At 40.6% G+C, this 19,076-nt stretch overlaps 1 protein-coding gene across 1 annotated transcript in view; it reads left to right on the top strand.

Moving 5' to 3' along the window:
- The first annotated feature begins 1,457 nt into the window (after positions 1-1,457).
- Positions 1,458-19,076, top strand: part of Dpysl3 (dihydropyrimidinase like 3) — a 108,046-nt gene continuing 90,427 nt past the window's right edge. The window contains exon 1 of the mRNA XM_059246160.1: positions 1,458-1,963. Coding sequence (XP_059102143.1) covers positions 1,586-1,963 — 378 coding nt within the window. The 5' untranslated portion in view covers positions 1,458-1,585. The remainder of the gene's footprint in view (positions 1,964-19,076) is intronic.

The following is a 19,076-nucleotide window of genomic DNA, read 5'->3' as shown; positions in this document are numbered from 1 at the left end:
CTTGGCACTGTCATTATTAAAGATGACTCATGGAGCATCTTTTATGTGCCTATAAACATGTTATGCAGAACATATACACAGGTGAACTCAACAAAGCAAACTTATGCACTTGTGGAGCTTGGGCAGTGGGAGGAAATGAGTTCTGAGAGTAGACTTGGGTCTGTAAAGTAAAGCAGACAATGTTGGGCCTAGATGGATGGCTTTCAGGCATGGTGAGGACAGGCCCTATCTGTTTGTATAATTGTTGTTCTAGGGGTCTGTGCAGAACAGAAAAGCACTTGATTCATGTCAATTGAGTAAACGATGCACTCATGAGAGGGGCCTGATTAGATCAGGGCACTGTTTACTCTCAGATTAGGCTGTGTGTACAGGTGCAATGTGAATTCTATGGTTGGTAGAATTCTAACACCTGGGTCAGAGTCTATGTGGGTGGATGTGCGGAAAGAGCACATGTTTAGGTAAAGTCTCTGGATGTAGGTAAAATAGAAGCCAAAACCTTTGCCTATCCAGTTTTTAAGGTAAATCTAGGCTTGTGTGTGAACCAAAGTGGGAGATTCTGAGAGGTGAATATTGGCTTCGGTCTCTATGTGAGGTATAAGCCTGGAGTTTGTTTGATGGACAAGATCTTAATTACAAACATTTTGCAAGATAAAATCTGAGAATGTATGCTTGTCTGTGATACAATGTAATTGTGTCTGAGGCAAATTAAAGTTGGGTAAACAGCAGTCTGGGATGGCATACATGAGTTCAGAGTGTGTTTAGGTGAGATAATTACAGACATTTTGTGATTGCTAGTGGAGTTAAAGGGTTTTCCTCTTGCACTGGCACGTGTTTGCATAGGTATGCATATTCGTGCATGTGTTTGTGTGGAAGATTTACATGTAATCCAGTTCAGGAACTTGCGTGAATGTGAAGGTTTGTGAGACGATTCTGGAACCGGGTGTAGTTTTGAGATTGGATGAGGCAGTCCCAGGTAGGACCAGGAGTCTGTGGTAAGTTTAAGTAGTTAGCTTCTAGATACAAACATCTTGGGCAATTTGCTTTGTGTCCACAAGAGGATCAAAAGGGTATGTGTGTGTGTGTGTGTGTGTGTGTGTGTGTGTGTGTGTGTGTGTGTGTGTGCTTGTCAGGAGTTCAAGCAGGCACACAGGGCTTGTGTGCCCATGTAGCCGAGTTTTTCAGCCTGCATTATTTCTAAGACATCTGAATTGTATCAAATTGTGAATTAAGTCCCGAGAGCTGGCGTGACCTGGGTGCGTGTGTCCGTATCCGTGCTGCGCGCTGGGACAAGTTTGGCTTTGGACCTGGGACCGGAGCTGAGGCCACATTAGGGCGGCGGAGTAGGGGGGGCGGTGGCCGAGGAGGTGCGGCTGGAGCGGGCGGGCGGTCCCGGGGGCTATGGGAGCCGGGGCTTCGGCTAGCTAGCTTGGCTGGTTGGGGACAGGCAGGAACCGGAGCAGCACTGCCGCCTCTGGCGCGAAGGCTCAGGCGCCTCCTCCCGCCCCACCACTGTGGGCTCTGTGCACGCTGCCGGCTGCTGCTCTCTCCAGAAGAAGAAAGCCCGTGAGCCGCTGTCGCTTGAACCATGGCTTCGGGCCGAAGGGGTTGGGACAGCTCCCACGAGGACGACCTGCCTGTGTACTTGGCCCGGCCGGGCACCACGGATCAGGTCCCCCGGCAGAAGTACGGAGGCATGTTCTGCAACGTGGAGGGAGCCTTCGAGAGCAAGACGTTGGATTTCGATGCCCTGAGCGTGGGACAGCGCGGCGCCAAGACTCCCCGGAGCAGCCAGGGCAGCGGCCGCGGCGCGGGGAGCCGGCCAGGGGTGGAGGGGGACGCGCACAGGGGCCAGGGTCGGGAGGAGAGCAGGGAGCCAGCGCCTGAGTCGCCCAAGTCCGCTGGGGTGGAGATCCGGAGCGCCACCGGCAAGGAGGTCCTGCAGAACCTCGGTCCCAAAGACAAGGTAAGTGAGCCCGGGACTCTTCTCCTCCGCTGGCCCTTGCCTCTTTCCCCAGCCTCAGCCGCCATGGCCCAGGCACAACTTTCTTGCTCATACTTTACAAGGAGATGAGCGACCAGGCTAAGAAAAAGAGCATCCTCCGGGGGCCCAGGTTTCTCACGTGTCTCCAATTGTTTCATCTTCCTGTGTGCACTGCAAGGGTCTCAGGCCTGGGTCGTCACCCCAGCCACCCAACTGCACCCCTGGCCAGTTAGTTCTGGGTGGGTGTGTCAACCCTGTCAGTCTGGGAAGACTTAGCGATTCTCAGACTCTCCCTCTGAGGAACCAACAGCCCAATTGTCTTGGTCCCCCTTGGCCCCAGATTAAAACAGAACCCAGGTCACCAGGGCAGAGGGCAGATTGATGCTAAGAAAATAGGGTCATCTCTATAGAGTTTGGATTAAAGCATAGAATGAACAGTCTCTTCTCTGACTTCTCCTGAAACTTTTGGGTGTGGGGCCACTAAACACCCGAGTCTTCGTGCCTCACTTCAGTGGTAGCATGACGTTTCACATCTGTGTTTATGAAGAGTGTATTTGTGTACATAGCTTGGCACAAGTCTGGGTCTCAAGGGATGCAGCTGTCTCTGTAAAAATATTACATATTTGAAAATAGACGGGGGTATTCAGAGAGCATATTAAACTAGCACGAGCTGCGGGCCCCCTGCCGCTCTTACATGTGTCAAAGCTAATTTCTTTTCTGTGTGTTTTAGAGAAAAGGTTCACGCCGTACTCAACTGTCTGAGATTACTGTGATGATTTATGTGTTTATTTCATAGAAAGTCAGAGGCGCGATTCAGAAAATTCAGGGCCGGCAGAGGTCTGGAGGAGTCAAAGTCCAAATCGTAGGGTTTGAGTTGGTGAACAGTAGTCATAAGAAACCCTCACCCCAGTCTGGTAATGGCTGAGCAATCCAACGCCCCCCGCCCCATGTATTATTCCTCACTAATGCCATCATGAATAATATCCTGCAATGGAAATGTCTGCTTCCCAGTGATTACCGTTAATACTCATCCTGCTCTGAGCTGTTTTTCCATTAACATGCAATGAGGTAGTGAAAGGACAGCTTATCTCTCCCTGCTTCGATTTTGGGTAGTAGCTTTTTGTTTTGTTTTGTTTTTTTAAAACAAACTTTTAAGTACTGCTACCAACCAGGGTAAGCAAGACCCGAAGCTAGTGCTATGTAGAGGGGCCCTTGGCAAGGTAATGTCAGTGTCTCTTGGAATTACTCATCGACTTCATGATTTTCACATCCTCCTTTGAGTAGGAGACTCCTTTAGGCCCAGCCCACTAGTCCTTTTAGGGAAAGCGTCTGGTATTTTACAAAGGCTTTGGCAGATTGCTCAACTGAAGAATAGCCCTTTATAGAAAGGTAATTGCTTCTCTCCATGTCTAACCTCATCACTCTTAAAATGTTCCTTTCCTGGCATGAAGCGGGGCAGGAGGGTATGGAAAAGGTCAGAAACAATTGGTGTGAGTCAGGATATTCCCCTTGCTGGAACACCCCTGATGTAAGCCAGATAATATGCTTGGTTTGCAAGACCGGAGCATGGTAACTAGAGAAAGGGAAAATGTTCTTTCTTCAAACCCAGCAATTCTCCCGTTTTGTTCCCTCTCACAAACTCTATACTTTTGGCTCCTAATTGAAAAATAATAATATGACTTAGATATCAGCACAGTTTCTCGAGCTACACGGGTTTTTAAGTTCAGGCTTGCTGTCTGCTTCATGCAGGCCATGTCATTATCTCTAATTTCCTTTAATCATACTGTTTAAAGAAACACACAGAGGTTATCTAGCTCTGTACTTGATGGTTATTCCCTCGAGGCTAGGGACTGTGCGTTTGGATTTATCTCTGTGTCTGGGATGCCTGGCATATTGGAGGTGTTTGAGACATGTTTGATATTAAAACTCCTTATTTAAAACATCTGTTTTTCTAGACTGATGCAAAATGACATCTGCACTGGCCTTAATACTGCTTTCATCGCTGGGGAGCCCACTACCTCATGAAGCAACTTCTGAACATCTCAGATCAGAAAGTTAACCAGTTTGCCCACCTATATAGTTTCTGCAGGTTGTCCTTAGTTCTTATCTTATTCAGAGACATTTAAAAGACTTTAAGTATGTGGTTTGGCTCTCATGTCTGTCTGAAAAAAAAAATGGGCAATAACATAGTAACAAAACCTAAGCCTCCATGGCTCCACAAAACAATAACACCATCTTTTTTTTCTTGTACCTGCCAGTTGTCCACAAGGGTCACAAAGGGAAGTTCTGTTCATGATTGTCCTTGAGAGATCATCTCCACACATCATCTGTGAAAAAAGTCTGTGGCTAGTTGCACACAGACATGGAAACTTTCTTGCAGAAGTAATGAATGTCATGGAATTTCTGCCTTCATTGGTTAAAGCAGATATATGGCTTTAGAGGGACTAAGGGAATACATGCTTACCACAATCCTGTAAGACTAGAAATAATTTATAAATAGCTCTACTGTCTGTCCAAGAACTAGGGATAGACTATGGGGCGCGGGGGGAGCTGTCTTCATCCCCTCACCAATAATCTAACTTAAGCCTGTAACTAAGTCTCCTTGTGCTCTACTTTTCTCATCTACAAAATGGTAACAATGACTACTTTGTTTATAACAAGAATTTAGCATGTATTAAACTTCATTTCTCTTTATATGTTTGAGGGCAATCGCTCTCTCTCTCTCTCTCTCTCTCTCTCTCTCTCTCTCTCTCTCTCTCTGTGTGTGTGTGTGTGTGTATGTGTGTGTGCATGCACAGGCACACACACAAGCGAAAACACATGAATGTCTGTTTATCTATCTGTCTGTCTGTCTGTCTCCACCTCTGCCTCTGCCTTTCTCTAGGGTCTTACTCTGGCCTAGGGTAGCTAGGAACTCATTTTATAGTAGAGGTCCTAAACTTGTGAAGACCTTCCTGCCTCTGCCTACTGAGTGCTTGGACATGAGCATCTTGCCTTTATCAGTCTTTTTTTTTTTTTTAATTTATTTTTCGAGACAGGGTTTCTCTGTGTAGCTTTGCGCCTTTTCCTGAAACTCACTTGGTAGCCCAGGCTGGCCTCGAACTCACAGAGATCCGCCTGGCTCTGCCTCCTGAGTGCTGGGATTGAAGGCGTGTGCCACCACTGCCCGGCATCCTTTATCAGTCTTATAATCCATAGCTTTCTTACCTTCCTCCTGTAAGGGCATTCCACTATTGTGATTTCTTTCTCAGTCTATGCTGTGTTGTAATAATTTTCTTCAGAGAAGGCAGTGCCTTGGCTTGTGAGCTGAACCTGGGGCTCCAGATGGGATGCAGCCATGGCAAAATGCATTAAGCTGCTTCATTTTCTGGATTTACATGCAGCATATGCTTGTGTTGTATGAGATTACAGCTAATGATTAAGTATCTGTGTCTTATTGTCTTCATAGTAAGCTTCTTGTTACTGAAGCTTTTGGAAACTCTTCTTCATAAGCTTCTGTCACACTGAGATGGCCCATCCCAACTGGTTCAGATGAATTTAAAAAAAAAAAAACTGTAGAATTTTGTTTTCTTCCCTGTAGATTCAGCACTCTTAGCTCCCTCCTCTAACTGATGAGTACTTTTGAAGCTGTAGTCTATGATACAGCCCCGCCAGCTTTATGCCATCTACAGACTTGATAACAAGTACCATCTTTCAGGCACTTTCTCATATAATATATTAGAAAGAAATTATTGCATGTATAAGGAAGTTGAAATAGACATCAAATAATCCCAAATCACATAGATGATAAGTAGAGAGCAGCAGAATCCAAACTCCGACTTTTCTGATCAAGTGCTTTTTGTACACAGTGAGTGGCATTATTATCCCAATTTCAGTAGCCTGAGCATTGAGCCAGCTCCTGACATGTTAAGATAACACCAAGCAAGAACAGATCTTCCACCAACACCACTAGAAAACTGTTGTCCTGCCTCGTGCTCATTACTCAGAGAAGCTTTGGGATGAGTCGCTCAGCCCATGAGGACAGTTGATGCAAGGTCCTTATTTGTCCAAGTCCATCTAAATCTACTAAGAGATTATGGAGAAGTATGTGATTGAAAAAAAAATCAAGATATATTTTGTCCCTGAAATACTAATCACCACACCCCTCTTAAGGGAATGAGTGTTTTTAGTAAATTGTGAATAGGTTAATTAACAAAAGCATTTGGCAGAATAAAAATGTAAAAAGCTTTCTGCGTTATACAGGGAATGCCCAATTCATGGTGTAGGCCACCACACCAGCTAATTTTGTGATTCTAGACCTACATGTAAGTGGTTATTTTAACAATGTGCTTAAACTTTTCTCATGATAGATACTCATACTACCAAAGTCTTCCAAGGTTGGCTCGCATTTATGATATGACACCAAGTGCATAGGAAAGCGATTTTAAGTTAAAAAAAAAAAAGTGTACTTTAATCATTTCTTAAGATGCTTTTCTGCCCAAGTGTAATTTTCAAAGCAACAAGAAAATTACCAAGAGGAGAAGAATTATGACATGGTGTCTGCAAGAACAAATGATACCTCAAAGGCTTTGTTATCCAGGAAAACAAAGCCATGACACTTTGATTACATGGGTTTGCTGCTGACTCAATTCCAGGGATCTTGGCTCATTGCTAGTTCCCTGTTTCCCATGTGAGGTTCTTCAGTACAAGATGTTTCTCCTATGAAGTCAGCCAAGGCTCTGGGGGTAGAAGAGAGAATTTGAACAAAAACAAAAAAAGATATGTGGACCCTTACTTTTTTCGCCCTAAGTTTTAAGTGGTCAAATTTGGTTGGTATTCCCTTTCTTGCCCTGCAAAAGGGATGATCACTGGAAATAGAAGTGCAGATTTATAAAGGCCCCTGGCTGTCAGAGCCCAAGCCCAGGAGAGCAAATGAATTATAGGAGTTAGAGTACCAAGTACTCTAACACAAGAGCGGATGTATGTTGCCTAGGGAAAAGAGATCTTGCTTTCCCAGATCACAGGATAATAGACTTGTGTTACTGCACCCGAAACTGAAGTGTTTGAAAAACCTCAGCACTGTTGGAAAGTTTGGCAGTGGGTTTGGAGGAACATACAAAACATGTCTTCTAAGTAATGCTGCAATTGGCAGGGTTCCCTCAAACTAATGGTCCCTGGAAACTGGGTTTTGCTGACTCTTCTTGTAATGTGTAAGATGGCTGGAGTGCTGTCTGTTAGGGTTTCCGTCAGCGACTCCTGGAATTGATACTGGTCATGATTTATTTGTGCTGGGCATCCTTTTGTAGAAAGGTCCCTGTGGGATGCAGATAAAGCTTCCCGGAAGGAGAAAACTGACGGAGAGGAGTACAAAGCTGAACCTCCACTTCTGCTTGGGTGGATTAGAACTTCCTAAATTAAACTTCTAGGAAAATAATGTTAAAATATATCTCTGTTCTTTATGTGACCTCATGGCATTTTGAAAGACAGTTCAACTTCATCAGGAGAACATTAAAAAGAGGTAGGGAGAGCAAACAAAACCAGAAAAATTATTAGCAGTCTCAGCTTCCAGCCCCAACCAAGTTACCAGCTGGACCTTTGCCAACTTGTCTCCCTCCCCTCTAAGCTATAGTTTCCTCCTTCCTGAAATGAGGGGGCTGGTCCAGAGGGTTGCTATGGTAATGGTGCATAAACTTTTCTGACTATGAAGGTCTTATCTAAAATTTTGAACATGTTTGATATTCTGTATACCTGTGTACACACATATTTATATATACAAATACATGTATATATGTGTATAAACATGTTATATTTAAAATATTGTGTTGATAGAGTATGAGAACTCTAGAATGCAAGCAGCAATATAAGCCTTAAAATAAGAGTGTCGTGGGCAGAGGAGAGGACTCAGTGGGTGAACTTGCTGTGCATGGATGAGAACCTGAGTTTGAAAAGCAGTGCTCACATGATGTCCAGGTGTGGTGGCATGTGTCTGTAACTCCAGCACCGAGACACAGAAACAGACACACTCTAGGGGTCCTTCACTATACAAAACAGAAATCAACCCCCAGCCTCCACGCTTGCACCACACACATACATACACACACACACACACACACACACACACACACACACACACACACACACGCCAGGGGGGAAAGAGAGGAAAAGAAGAAATATCATAAAAGATACAAATATAATTCTTGTTCTTTTTTTCTCTTTACCCTGGTGGGTTTTGTTCATTCAACTGGGTTAGTGTTTGCAAGCATGTGTTCTCTAAACCAGAGACATAGACAGGACAGTTATGTTCTAGCATTGTCAATAATGAGCTCATTGTTACCCAGATCTTTAGTGATGTAGGCTTCTTACAGAATAGTTTCTAGGAGAAATTTTCAAAATGGTGGAGCTGAAACACTTGTAAAAAGGCCAAGTGAAAATAGATTTTGGTTTGTATTCATCATTGTCAATGTGTGGGATTGGACTAAAGAGGTCCAGCTTAGCCAGGCAGTGGTGGCACACACCTTTAATCCCAGCACTTAGGAGGCAGAGGCAGGCAGATCTTTGTGAGTTTGAGGTCAGCATAGTCTACAGAGTTAGTTCCAGGGCAGTCTAGGCTACACAGAGAAACTCTGTCTCAAAAAGCCAACCAATCAACAAACAAAAGAACATAAAAAGAGGTCCAGCTTAAAGAACACTGTAGGTAACATGAGAGTTCCCAAATCACCCTTTCCCATTTGTCTGTTACTAATTTATAATAGACAATTTATTGAATCCCAGCTATGTAGGTACACATGGAAGAAAAAAAAAACAAAAACAAATTATACTATGTACTGGTTCATGTCTACAGTTCTTGTTATTCAGGAGGCTCAGGTAGGGGGTTTGCTTGAGGAGTGTGGGACTCATTTAAGCATCACACTAAGAACCATCTCAAAAAAAGAAAGGAAGGAAGGGAAAAAAGATAAATCAGGTAACAATTAGAAAACATTAAAAAAAAATACAAGCCTCCATTTCTTCATTATTTTCCAGAGAAGCTCCATGAACACAATAGTGGATTTTTTGTTCATCTGTTCATCTTTGCATAACACACACACACACACACACACACACACACACACACATACACACACACTTCTAGATTTAGTGGAAAGACGCAGTATTTTTGTGTTTAAGTTCCCTTTTCCTATATACCACATTTTGAATATGGTTGCCGTCACCCCAATTTGTATGTTAAAATACACATCTTTGCGTGATGCTTGTTGGGGAGTAGGGCCTTCAGCTCTTGTGAGTGTATGGGATTCAGTGTCTTTATGAAAAAGATCCCATGAGTTGCTCTGGCCTTTCCACCATGTGACACAGCCAGAAGGTTTCTTCTGTAAGTCAAAAAGTATGCCCTTGCCAGACAGGGAATCTGCCTTGATGCTCCACTTACATATAAGAAATAAAGATCTGTTGTTTACATGCCACATACTTTGTAGTGTTTTATTACAGTAGGGTGAAATGACTAAGCTACTCAAAAACAAAGCAAATCAAAACAAATGGCAGTAACAACAAAACCCTAGCAAAGGCTTTCAGCCACTTTAGGTGGAGACACAGAATTTCAATGCACTTCTGTCCCCACGTACACACTAGAGTCTTTACCAGCACTACCCCACAGGAGAGTGTTACATTTCCCACAGTCAATGCAGTTATCCTGACATAGCATTAGCACCTAAAGGTCTATAGTTCACAGTAGGATTTGCTCTTGGTGTTGTACATTCTATAGATTCAGACAAGTGTACAAACATTTCTCTACCATTCTAGCATCTTACAGAATAGTTTCACTGTGCCTAAAATCCTTCATGCTCTACCTATTTATCTCTACCTTTCCCATGACCCATTGTAACCACTAATCATTGTATGGTTCAGTCTTAACCTTTCTAGTGTATCAGATGAAGTCATCCTGGGAAAATCGATTCTAGGACCACCTGGATACTGACATCTATGGGTACTCAAGTCCTTTAAGTTTGCTGTCTTTATCTATTGGTGGGGGACGAGTAGATGTAGGAAGTTGACTGAAATTAGGATAATACACTATTTATCTTTCCCATATAGGCTTTTTTTCACTGAATTATACAAATGTTAGTTTCCTCCATGTCTCTCCATGGTTGATAGCTCATTTGTTTTTTAGTATGGAATAATATTGTGTTGTTTGGCCATGTCATAGAGTATTTATTTTACCACTAAAAGGAGTAAGAGTAGTCCCAAATTTTGGAAATTATAAATAAAGATACTTTACTTATGTTAACAGACTTTGTGATAACAAACATTTTCATTTGAGTAAATAACAAGGGGCATAATTGATTAATCATTTGGCAAGTGTGTATTTGGATGTGTGTCAATTTGCATGCTATCCAGTGAGAATCTTACTACTCAGAAAGTTGAATAACTCTTGCAGTTGACAGTCTTCTACATCTAATAAGTGTAAAGGCATCTTGTTGCTTAACTTGCAATTCTCCAATGGTACCAGAATGATTTGAAGCATTCTTTTATCTGCATCCTTGCATCTGTAGATCTTTTGTGGGAATCTGATAAGGGCTTTGGTCCACGTTTTAATCACATTGTTTGCGTTCTTATTGTTGGATTTTAAGAATTTTTTGTTTTGAATAACACTCTATCAGATGTGTCTTTTGTAATTATTTTTTCCCATTGGCTTCTCTTCTTGCCTTGATATTAACTTCTTGCAAAGATCTTAATGTCAATGAATCTCAGCTTACCAAGTTAGTTATTTCGTTGATTGCAAAGTTGGTATTGTTTCTAAAGCACCGTCTCGCTCCCCAGGTTGTCTGTGTTTTCTCTTGTGTTATCTTAGAGCTTTGGAGTTTTCATTTCTCATTTATGTCTGTGCTGTTTGAAATGAATTTACACAAATGAAGTAAAGATTGCATATGTTTTTTTTTTCACATGGGTGTCCAGTTGTTTTAGCACCATGCATTGAAAAGAAACTTATTTTGCTCCATTGTATTGTCTTTGCCTCTTTGGAATAGTCAATTGACTATGTGTCAATCTATTTCTAGTCTACTGATTGAGATCTGTTGATCAATATATTTGTTCTTTTGTCAATACCACACTGTCTTGATAACTGTAGCTTTGTACTATATTTTAAAGGTAGGGAGAGTCAATTTCTTTATCTTTATTCTTATCCTTCAATATGTGTTGGTTATTCTGGGTCTTTTTCATTTCCATATAAACTTTACAGTAATTTTGGCAATAGTCACAAAATGATTTCCTGAAAATTTAGACATGCATTGAATCTGCAGATCAAGTTGTAATATACTGATAAGTCGACAACATCAAGTCTTTATAACTATGAAGATGGATGATTTGTTCATTCATTCAACTTTTATTTCAGAATTTCATCAGCTTTCCTCTTTTACATCTTACACACACTTTGCTAGACTTACAGCAATTTATTTGGGCAGTGCTATTGTAAATAATAGTGTTTTATTCAAGTCCAGCTGTTCAATGTTGTTATATAAGAAAGCAAGCCAGGTGGTGGTGGCCCATGCCTTTAATCCCAGCACTTGGGAGGCAGAGCCAGGAGATCTCTGTGGCTTCAAGGCCAGCCTGGTCTACAGAGCGAGATCCAGGACAGAAACCAAAACTACACAAAGAAACCCTATCTCGAAAAACCAAAAAAAAAAAAAAAAAAAAAGAAGAAGAAGAAGAAGAAAGAAAGAAAGAAAGAAAGAAAGAAAGAAAGAAAGAAAGAAAGCAATTGACTTCGTACATAAATCTTTACTCCTGTATACTTTCTGTCATCCTTAGTCCCATGAAGAATTTTTGAGCAATTATTATTATTTTTTATTTTCTACATAGATGATTGAGTCATTAACGCAAAAAGATGGATTATTTCTACGGGAATGACTTTTCTGAATAGTGCTGCCTGTAGCTTGCCAGTACAAACCAAACTTTCACCCAGCCTGTAACCAAATCAATAATGTGCTTTGAGATCATTTATAACTATGTACTCATTCTGCTTACATGCTGTATCCTCAGCTGTTTACAATTAATTAACCTTTAAGGAAAACAATATAATCAGTCTCACTTGGATGCAGTGTAATTAACTCCTACAACTCAGCTAGGTGCATACCTATAATTTTTCCATGTTCCCCATTTCTCTCCCCATAGCCTATCCATGCTCTTCCTCTTTTGCAGTTTTCTTGGTTTTTATCATGAATAATAATACTAGGTTTTGTAAATTGCTTTTCTTGCATTTATTCATATAATTATGTAATTTCTCTTCTTGATTACCCTGCTGAAACTATGTACTGCATTAACTGATTTTCAAATGTTGAACAAGTTTTGCACATTTGATGTATATAATTATTATTTACATTTATTATTGTATTTGATTTTCTAATTTACATTGAGATGTTTTTGAATTATATCTAAAAAATATTAGTGTATGGTTTTCTTTCTTGTAGTCTATGCCTCTGTCTTTAGTATTACAATAATGCTGATCTTAAAGAATGAACTAGGAGATGTATATTTCTATCTTTGGCTGTGGAGAATTGGTATAATTTCTTTTCAAAATGTTTGGAAAATCCATCAATGCACCCATTTAGTCTTCATGCTTTGAATTTGAGGTTACTAATTATTAATACTACTTGTTTAATAGATATAGGTCTACTCTCTTAGATTTTCTATTTCTTCTGGTGTGAATTTGATAAATTATGTTTTTTAGAGAACAGGTCCCTTTCATCTAAACTATCAAAGTTGTTGTTCATAATACTTGTTTATTAATCTTCCAATAGCCATGAGATCTCTAATGATGTCTGTTGCTCTCTTTATCCCACTATACGCCTCTTGTATGGAGTTAACGAAGCATCACACCTCAGTGGAATCCAACATGTGACACTAGTTTAACTAAGATGAACACTGAAAGTGAAATACATAACAGTGAGAACTGAGATGAAAATATGGAAGCAGAGTTTGGTCAAATCCACAAGGATGTCATAGTATCAAAGCAAAAAAAGAAAATATCAGAATCTATGAGATCCAGAGAAGAAGCTGAGAGCTAGAACAAAGGGAAGGAGACATGAGAAGGGAACACACACAGTTATCCTTCTGCACCCCAGCTGCCTAGTGATCATTTTCATTGGCCTCTGTGGCTTTCAGGTACATTTTGTTGATTGAAATACATTCACTAAGGGTAGGTATTATTCAAAGGATGGTGCCAGAGACAGGGCTTAATCCAAGTCCACAGGACCCAGGGTCCCACACACTGTTATTATAAATGATCTTTATTGAAAGCAGAGCCATTTGGTTTATTTCCAAGAAGCTTAAGTATTCTAATGAAAAAACATGCCATTCTTGTGCTGGGTTATAAGTGGGCTAGGGAGGGGTTCTTTTCCTCTGGGTAATATTTCCACTTCCTGGCACTTAGATCGTAATAAATAAACCAGTGCAAGGAAAGTTGTGTGATAAATGGATATTGCTTGAGAAGAAAAACATAGTTGATGAATAACAATATATCATAAGTTTGTTAGGGATATAGTTTTCTTCTACACACTACCCAAGGGGGAATTATGAAGTCAATCTGTAGTACACTATAAAGTCTTTTCAGTGATACTTCAGGGCAAGGAGTGAAAGTGGCAAGTTTAGATTGGGTATAAGGGGTTTTAAATGAAGATAGTATATCTAATATACATGCTATCAAACAAGACTTTGTAAATGAATGATGCCTTTCATTTGTGTAGAAAAAAAGTCTGTGAACTTTTCCCATAAAAACCAGATAAGTATCTTAGCCTTTATAAGCTATAATATATGTGCTCAATTATCCAATTGTGTGTAGCAAAAATATTTATTGAAAGAAATATACACACAAACACACATACACATACACACACACATATGAACTGTATGCCAATGGTGTTTTATCCACAAAGAGTGGCTTATTTATAGGTAGTTTGTCAATCTCCTATATTTCTCTTGACTACAAGAAAAAAGTCACGTGTGTGTGTGTGTGTGTGTCTGTCTGTCTGTCTGTCTGTCTACCTCTGTCTGTCTCTGTATCTCTCTCTATGTCTGTGTGTGCACATACATGCATGCATGCTGTAGTCAAGAGCAAAGCAAACCCTAACAAATTTTCAAAGAAAAGATTTAGAACTCTGAGGTAAACATTGGAACTGAGCAAGGAAATCTGAAAGGCATTTTAGATTGTTCTCTTTCAGATGCCTAAGATTGGAAGAGGAAATTAAAAAAATAAATACATACCTTCATTTATTGAAGAGGAGAAAAATGCAAGATATTCAGAGAATGCAGATTTATGAAGTGAAACAAGATTTGTTGAAAAACAAAGACAGGAGAATGGGGGAGGTTGAAGAGGACTACCTGTAAATTACAGAGGGAAAGAAACAAATAAAGGAAGTCTGTGTGCTTAGGAAAGAGGGGCTGAATACAAAGCTTTGCTAGGATGCGAGAAAAGGGAGAGCTTGGAAGGCTATAAATATCTGCAGCTGCAAGGAGAAGAGGTACATGGAAAGAAATCCTCTTGGAGTTATGCACAGTACATGATATCATTAAGTGGACGGAGACAAGGTTAGTCTCACTCACACCTAAGACATGTCAACTGAGTCAAGAAATAGAGTTTGGAGAGCTGAAATAACGGCTCACTCAATACATGTGGTTCACACTTTGTATGGAAAGAGTCTTCTTTGGGAGAGTGAGATGTTGACCCATTAGATGTGTGTTCACTGTTCAGTAGACTTGTCCTAGATCAGAAATTCAGCCAGAGCTGGGACTGACTACTGGGGACAGTCAGTGAGAATCAGTGACTCTCCATTGGCTCTTTCACTTGTTCTTTGGCTCATTCATGGGCCCATCAGATTTCCACTGAGCGTCTGTCATTTGCCCCTGCATGGGTCAGTTCACCAATCTATGAGGTTCTTGAAAAGACTGGATAAAAAAGTAAAGGCACCTTCAAATACGAAGGGTCAGAGGAGCACCAGGTGCTCTTCAGGTCAAAAGATGAGGGAAGCAGAAGACTGGTGACTTCAGAGAGATAGGCAGCGTGAAACAGATTCACCCAACTAGACTGTGTGTGCTAGACAAGAAGCAACTTTAAATTTCAGTTTCCAAGTTTGGTCTTACTGTCTCACTTAACATGTAAATAAAATCAAATCTTGAGAGAGAAATAAGGATGAAAATAAAAATAAGTGCTTATAATATGAAAACACTGCATTTTAATTGTGATGATATATATATATATATATATATATATATATCATCCAATTACCTTTGAGTGATACAAAGTATGTTTATAAGACTCTCTAATCATGACAAATGACTAGTTCTAAGAAGTTTCCAATTACCCCCAAAAGAAGACTGTATGCCATTCAACATTTTCTTTCCGTTCTTTTTTCCCTCTAGCCTCCAACAGCTACTAGTTGCTTTATCTTGTTATGCATTATTCATCCTGGATATTCTACATGAGTAGATTGTATGATATGTATGCTTTGTGTCTCTTTTCTTTCATTTAACATAACATTTTCATAATCAGTTTGTGTTCTCTGATATACCAGTATTCTATTTTTATGGCTGGATAATGTCCTATCATATGGGTATAGCAGAGTTTATTTTTCCACCATGAACACTGTATTCTTTCCACATTTTACTCATTGTGAATAACAATGGGTCAGGCACTTTGTAAAGTTCTGTGTGTTTATTAATTTAATTTTGTTGTATCTACACACATTCTCAGAGGGAATCACCATAGTTATACCCACTTCATGTGTGAAGGAAGAGACATCAGGTCAATGTCTCACTCATGATGGAAAGTTTTTGGTGTGTATTAATTTACACAATTAGTAGAAAATACCTATGAAAGGGTGGAATTTTGACCTAAATTTTCTTCTCCTCATGTGAGCAGTCTTTCCAGTCTCTCTCAGCTTTACTCTGCATGAGAGAACATATCCCATGCTACTAGCTGCCTTCTGCAGGGTTCACTCAAATCATATATATTTAGTGTATTTGGTATACACCAGTTTAGTTAAATCCCTCTATTGAATAACACAAGGAAATGAAGAAGAATTGGAGACTGTGTTTGAAGAAGTCACCCTGTGTATTTTAATAATAAATATGCAATATAACTGAGAATATTAAGTAACAGAATTATAAATAAAATATGACACAGATGACCCAAACTACACAGCCATGACAGATGATGTTGCAGAATGATGTGAGAAAGCACTCCACCTTATTCCCTCTCCCAGTCTTCAGAAAGAAGGCCTTATCAGTTCCTTGGGTAGGAAAACTATAATTTAGAAAGGATTCATAATCCTCATGGGGCCCAAAGCTAAAATCAATCTATATCTCCAAACCCAAACACAGCTACAGTTTTAATAAACTGAGTAGAACTTAACAAAATTTTATCAGTGATACATTTCTGAGTGGAAAGATAGTGGGGACCATATTTCCTTCCATTTCTTCCTTGTCTTTTATGTATGTTTCTAATTGAATAAAAGCAGTGCTCACAATTGTTGGTGAGTCTAGTCCCAAGGGATATGACATCCTCTTCTGGTCTCTTAAGGCATTGAATGTATATGCTGAACAGACACACATTAGGGGAAACATTAATATACATAAAATCAAAATAAATAATGTATATGGATACAAAGAAGAACATTAAACCTTTCGTGCCAGTCTCAGAAAAGTAAAGAAGCACGCAGGAGAGAATCTGCACGTGGAAGGTGCTGTCTGTGGTTTGTCTCTTTATTTGAGATCTGTTGATGGATGCTGACTGTTCGTCCTCCCTACATAAGCTTTTCCACTTCATAGTTCTTCTGGCTGAGAAGGTAGTTGACACACCATGCCCAATCATGCGCAATTATAACCCAGTCTTGTGTGACACTGGTGGAAAAGTGGGACATTCAGTTATTCAAACGATATACCTCAATCCTCCTGACACATATCCAGAGATTGTCAGCTGTTATTTCAGGTTATTGCAGTGAGCACTGGCCCGGGGCCTGCTTCTGCCTGTACTGTAGATCCTTCACAAAGGGCTTGAGAAATAACCCTCCTCTGTATTGTTTATACAAAAACAGTATTAGCTTGTTATTGTTGCCGTTGATAGGAACAACTTCATAAAAACTATTCATTGTCTCCAAGGACTTGGTTGATGTTTGATTCCAAACTTATTTCTCCTTTTAAGTTCCATCTCTTTGTTTAATCAGCAGTGATGTGGCTTCACAATAGCTGTAATATTGTCATAATTTCCATAGAAACCATCTGCAAAACTGCAAACACAGGATTACACCCTCCCTGCAGGCTGAGGTAGGAAGGCCAGATGGGTGAGAAGGAAAAAGGCTCTCAGTGAGCCATGAATCACTTGGTGAGGGAAGAGATGGTGGGAGAGGAAATCACTTTAGAGAAAAATTGTGTTTGGCGTATTCTTAGCCACAGGGTGAAATCCCCTAATGAAGTGGCTAGTGGTGTGGGGTGCTTTCCAAGGCCGATGTCTGAGTAAGTTACTTGCTGGGGGTGCTAAGAAAGCTGAAGACAAAGGACTCTTCCTCTGGGGGCTGCTGATCTCACAGTCCATCAGCCACAGGAGAGAGAGCCCTAACATCCTGGTCAGCTCCTGTGTATGAAAAGATAGAGAGCTGGGTCTAACAACACTCACCTACCGGGATAGACCTTTCACATGACTGTCTCATCACACCTGCATGATATCCCTGAGGGCAAGGCGTTCTTACTCCTGTGTTACAGGTGAGGAGACTGGGCAATTCTCCAGACCTCACTGTCCTCTTGAGTGTTTTTAGGACCTCTTTCCCACACCCTCAAAGCCGGGTGAGCATCACCTGTGTGTGTGTTCCTGGGTGCATCTCTGTTTAATTATGATTATATTGTAATACAAATATTAGCTAACTCTCTTTCACTAGCCTGGGAGTGGAAACTTTGAGTGTAATGTCTTTAGCACCCAAGTAGCACCAACCCATGATTGACTCAATAGTCCTCAACTTATCCTTTTGATAAAAGAATGAATGAGACATTCCCAGTTAACTTATTAAGTTGATCATCTTTGTAGCTGTACCCCTGAGAGCTAACACAGTGTCCATTGTGTACAGGCCTTCAAAAAATATTTGAATGGAATAGTGAATCAATCAGCCAGCTCATTACCCAGTGTTATCATTTTGTTGGTGACACCAAGCTTTTCTAGTTATAGACATAATGCTACTGTGGCTGGTAAGAAGTTCATTTCCATGTCTGGCCAGAGAATTCTAAGCACATGGCTTCTTTTCAATAGCTTGATATTGCTTGCTTTTAAAGGGATAACCCATTGTATAACAGTCATTACTTTTAACTGATGATCCAGCCAGATGCCAAAAACACTTGTGGATCTGACATCCAGGAGAACAGGGTGAGAAGTGGTTGTATTACTTACTTGTAAGCTTGGCCAAATCCTTTCACCTTTCTGAGTCTACATTTCTCCCTTTAAAAAGGTAGTTGAGTTCAGTATGGAAATTTTATAGCTGCACCACTCTCAGATTTTACATGGGGTCTTAGTATATTATTCAAGCTGGTTTCAAATTCACGGGCTGAACTGATTCTTCTTCCTGAGTCTCCTGACTATCTGGGGCTGAAGGTACACATTCTCTTGGCCAGGTCATTCCCTCCCTCTAGAAAAATTATCAGAAAGAGTTCATAATCCCAATGAAAGCGAAGCTGCTTTGATGGAGGCCCTCCTTGCCTCCCCTTTCACCTACCCTACCTCTACCTCAACCCCTGCTCCTTGCCCTCTGAGGAGTTCACTGGGAAGCAAGGACCTCAATGCACATAGCTCAGTGTGTTCTCATTTTGTCTAGCAGTCCCTAGCTTTCAGTTTCAAGAATTCTGTAGACACTGGACCTGAGCCCTAAATCTCATTCAACAGCCTGAACAGATGACATGAGCAGCCTTTTCATCATGTCCCATTATTGAACCCACAACCATCAGGTCCCCAAACCATATTACCTTTGAATAAGTCATTCACTTCTCTGGTCAGTGTCTACATCTATATGTTAGGGCAGGTGTTATTTAGTGATTGGATTCTGTGAGATTTGTGATGGCAGCTACCATTTCCTATAATTAGTAAGTTGTTGGT

This window comes from Peromyscus eremicus, chromosome 19, assembly GCF_949786415.1.
Source record: "Peromyscus eremicus chromosome 19, PerEre_H2_v1, whole genome shotgun sequence".
Lineage (NCBI taxonomy): Eukaryota > Metazoa > Chordata > Mammalia > Rodentia > Cricetidae > Peromyscus > Peromyscus eremicus.
The sequence above is the reverse complement of the archived record's forward strand: the minus strand, read 5'-3'. Positions and strand labels throughout refer to the sequence as shown.